At 41.0% G+C, this 3,541-nt stretch overlaps 1 protein-coding gene across 1 annotated transcript; it reads right to left on the bottom strand.

The window, feature by feature from the left end:
• Positions 1–4: 4 nt before the first annotated feature.
• LOC129511854 (olfactory receptor 7G1-like) lies at positions 5–913 on the bottom strand (the record flags this gene model as incomplete). Its single annotated transcript, XM_055329338.1, has 1 exon — positions 5–913. A coding segment is annotated over exon 1 (909 nt), but the record flags the coding sequence as incomplete, so codon positions are not given.
• Positions 914–3,541: the final 2,628 nt, after the last annotated feature.

Genomic DNA, 3,541 nt, shown 5'->3' with positions numbered 1-3,541 from the left:
TGAGTTTCCTCAAGGCTCCTTTCACGTCCCTGTTCCTCAGGCTGTAGATGAAGGGGTTCATCATTTGGGGGACAATAGTGTACATCACTGAAACCACCGCAGTGTTTCTGGAAGAGCTAGTAAGAGCAGAACTAATGTACACCCCCAAACCGGTCCCATAGAACAAGGACACAACAGAGAGGTGAGACCCACAGGTGGAAAAAACTTTATACTTTCCACCTGTTGATGGCATTCTCAAAACAGAAGACACTATCTGAGTGTAGGAGAAAATGATTCCACACACAGGGATACCACCAAATATGCTGGTTGCAAAATATATCAGGATGTTATTGATGAGGGTGTCAGAACATGCGAGCTTGATGACCTGAACAACTTCACAGAAGAAGAGAGGGATTTCAAGTTCTGTGCAGAAGGACAGTTGCAACACCATCAGACTGTGCATCAGGGCATCCACAATGTTAATGCACAAAGAGAGTAGAATCAAGAGGCCACAGAGGTGGGAGTTCATGATGACTGTGTACCTCAGTGGATGACAGATGGCCACATAGCGGTCATAGGCCATTACTGAAAGAAGAAAACTTTCCAAACCACCAAAAACCAGGATAAAGTAGATCTGTGTGAGGCAGCCTGTGTAAGTGATGCTCTGATCCTCTGCTTGGATGTTCACCAGCATCTTTGGGATGGTGGTTGTGCTTAAACAGATGTCAGTAAAGGACAAGTTGGAGAGGAAGAAGTACATGGGGGTGTGGAGGTGGGAGTCACAGATGACAGCCAGGATGATGAGCAGGTTTCCCAGGATGGTGACCAGGTATATGGACAGGAACAGAACAAAGAGGAGGGGCTTCAGTTCTGGATCCTCTGTCACTTCCATTAGAAGGAATTCTGAAACCCGTGTGTTGTTCCTGAGTCCCATGTTGTTGATGGATCTGATGGAGAAGGTGAAGTGACAGCACAGTCAAATGTGTGTTTTCTAGGCCAGCAGGAGGAGCATCATCAGAGACAAACACTGTCTTAGGATGGGACAGAGACTAATAGAGAAGGATAAGAAATGAATGCCTTCTGAAGGCGTATTATCCTGTTCCATTACCAAAAACCTGAAGCTGATGCAGCAGAGTGTCATGCATTGTTAATTTCCACAAGGATTGATAGGTGGCCTTAAAAAAAATTACACTATCTGGGCACCTGGGTGGCTCAACCAGTTAAGCATCTGCCTTCTGCTCAGGTCATGATCCCATGATCCCAGAGTCCTGGGATCGAGTCCTGCATTAGGCTCTCTACTCTGCAGAGAGCCTAACTCTCCCTCTGCCTCCCTCTCTCTGTCTCTCATGAATAAGTAAATAATATTTTTTTAAAAAAATTACACTATCTATGCTGTTCTGATTATCTGAAACATTTGGTAATTTTTTAAGGAGAAACAGACTGGGGAGGCAGCTGAAGATTCCATCTGGATGCCCAGAGACCTCAGAGGCAAGCAACTGAGATAATACATAAGTATTTCAAGAACCAGGAATGGGAAGATAAAATGAACTTTACCAAATTTCCTGCCTCCTACCACCACCAGATTGCAAGTAAATCTCAGATAATTTTATAACAGCCATCCTGTTTTATATAAAGCATATTTCTGCTCAGTAGGAAAATGGTCCTGGCTATAGTAGAGGCTGAGTAAGATATTAGTAAATCACCAGTACTTCAGATTGGTGTAAAGTACAAGGGAATGTGAAGAAGATGACAGACAGGCAAGAGGACACTGAGTGACACAGTTCTAATCATTCGATACATGCACTCTTCACAACTTCCTCTGGATGAAACTGTAGCAAAACAACTGCCCTCATTTCCAAACATTGAGTAAGGCACATTAGGTTACCTGGTGGGCATCGTAGTAGAATGATGTGACATCTGCTCTGAATGTACCAAATGGAAGATCTATACTCAGGAAGGGCAGAGGGACTGAGTGACCCTCAGGTTCCAGGGCAAGAAGGATCACCTATGAGATGAAGCTCAGGTGTGCTACTTCTTTTCTGGAGAAGAACTGTTGAAGCAAGTGGTCACAGGCAGATTGCTTTCTCTGTATCCCCAGCGGTTCAATTTCCAAAACTCCTCATTAGCCAAGCAATTTTATTGTCACTGTGATCCCTGGCAACGCAAATCTTTCAAGGCCAAGACTCCAGAGGGAGGAATTCAGGATGACTGCTTTTCTGACTATGAGGCTAGGTATATAGCATTCACTGTATAATATTCATAAATAAATAGGGGAAAAACAATCCTAAAATGTATATGGAACCACAAAAGACCCCAAACAGTCACAGCAATCTTGAGCAAGAAAAACTAAGCTAGAGACATTACACTTCCTTATATCAAGCAACATATCAAAGTTATAGTAATCCAAACAGTATAATACTGGCATAAAAACAGACACAGAGACCAATGGAGTGGAAAGGAGAGTCCATAAATAAACCAACACATATATAGTCAACTAATCTTTGACAAGGGTTCCAAGAATATTCAATGAGGAAAGGGTAGTCTCTTCAATAAATGGTATTAAGAAAACTGCATGCATAGGAATGACACTGGATGCATGCCTTACACTACACCAAAATTATGAATGAAGTCGTATGGTATTTGTTTTTCTCAGTCTGACTTATTTCACTTAGCTTAATACCCTCTAGGTCCAGCCATGTTGTCTCAAATGGCACAATATCATCCTTTTTATGACTGCCTAATATCCCATGGCATATGTATACCACATCTTCCTTATCCTTTTTCATCTATTGATGGAGGAAGAGAAGTGGGAGATACAGGCTTCTAGTTACGTTATGAATAGGTCATGGGAATAAAATGCACACCATAAGGAATATAGTCAATGATACTGTAATAGCGATGTATCAGGATAGGTGGTAGCTACACTTGTGGTGAACATAGCAGAATGTATAAACTTGTGCTATCAGTAAGTTGTATGTCTGAAACTAATGCAGCATTATGTGTCAACTATACTCAAATATTAAAAAGAAAAAGTAAAATAAAAAGATAGATAATTTAAAAATCAATTGGAGGGGCACCTAAGTAGCTCATTTGGTTGAGCATCTGCCTTTGGCTCAGGTCGTGGTCCTGGGGTCCTGATATCAAGCCCCCCATCGGGTTCCCTGCTGAGCAGGGAGGCTGCTCATCCCTCCCACTTGTGCTCTCTCTCTCTCTCTCACACGCTCTTGCTATCTGTCTCTCTCTCTCTCTCTCTCTTTCTCTCTATCTCTCTCTCAAACAAATAAAATCTTTTAAAAAATAAAAATCTTAAAAAATCAACTTGAATGGATTAAAGACTCAAACAGAAGACCTAAAATCATAAAACTCCCAGGATAAAACATAAGGGAAAAGCTCCTTGACATGGTCTTGGCAATGTGTTTTTGGATATGACATCAAAAACACAAGCAACTTGATGGGATGAGCACTGGGTGTTATTCTATATGTTGGCAAATTGAACACCAATAAAAAATAAATTTATAAAAAAAATAAATAAATAAAAAATAATTAAAAAATAAAAACTTAA

This window comes from Nyctereutes procyonoides, unplaced genomic scaffold (genome assembly GCF_905146905.1).
Source record: "Nyctereutes procyonoides isolate TBG_1078 unplaced genomic scaffold, NYPRO_anot_genome, whole genome shotgun sequence".
Lineage (NCBI taxonomy): Eukaryota > Metazoa > Chordata > Mammalia > Carnivora > Canidae > Nyctereutes > Nyctereutes procyonoides.
This window is presented reverse-complemented; position numbering and strand designations above follow the sequence as displayed.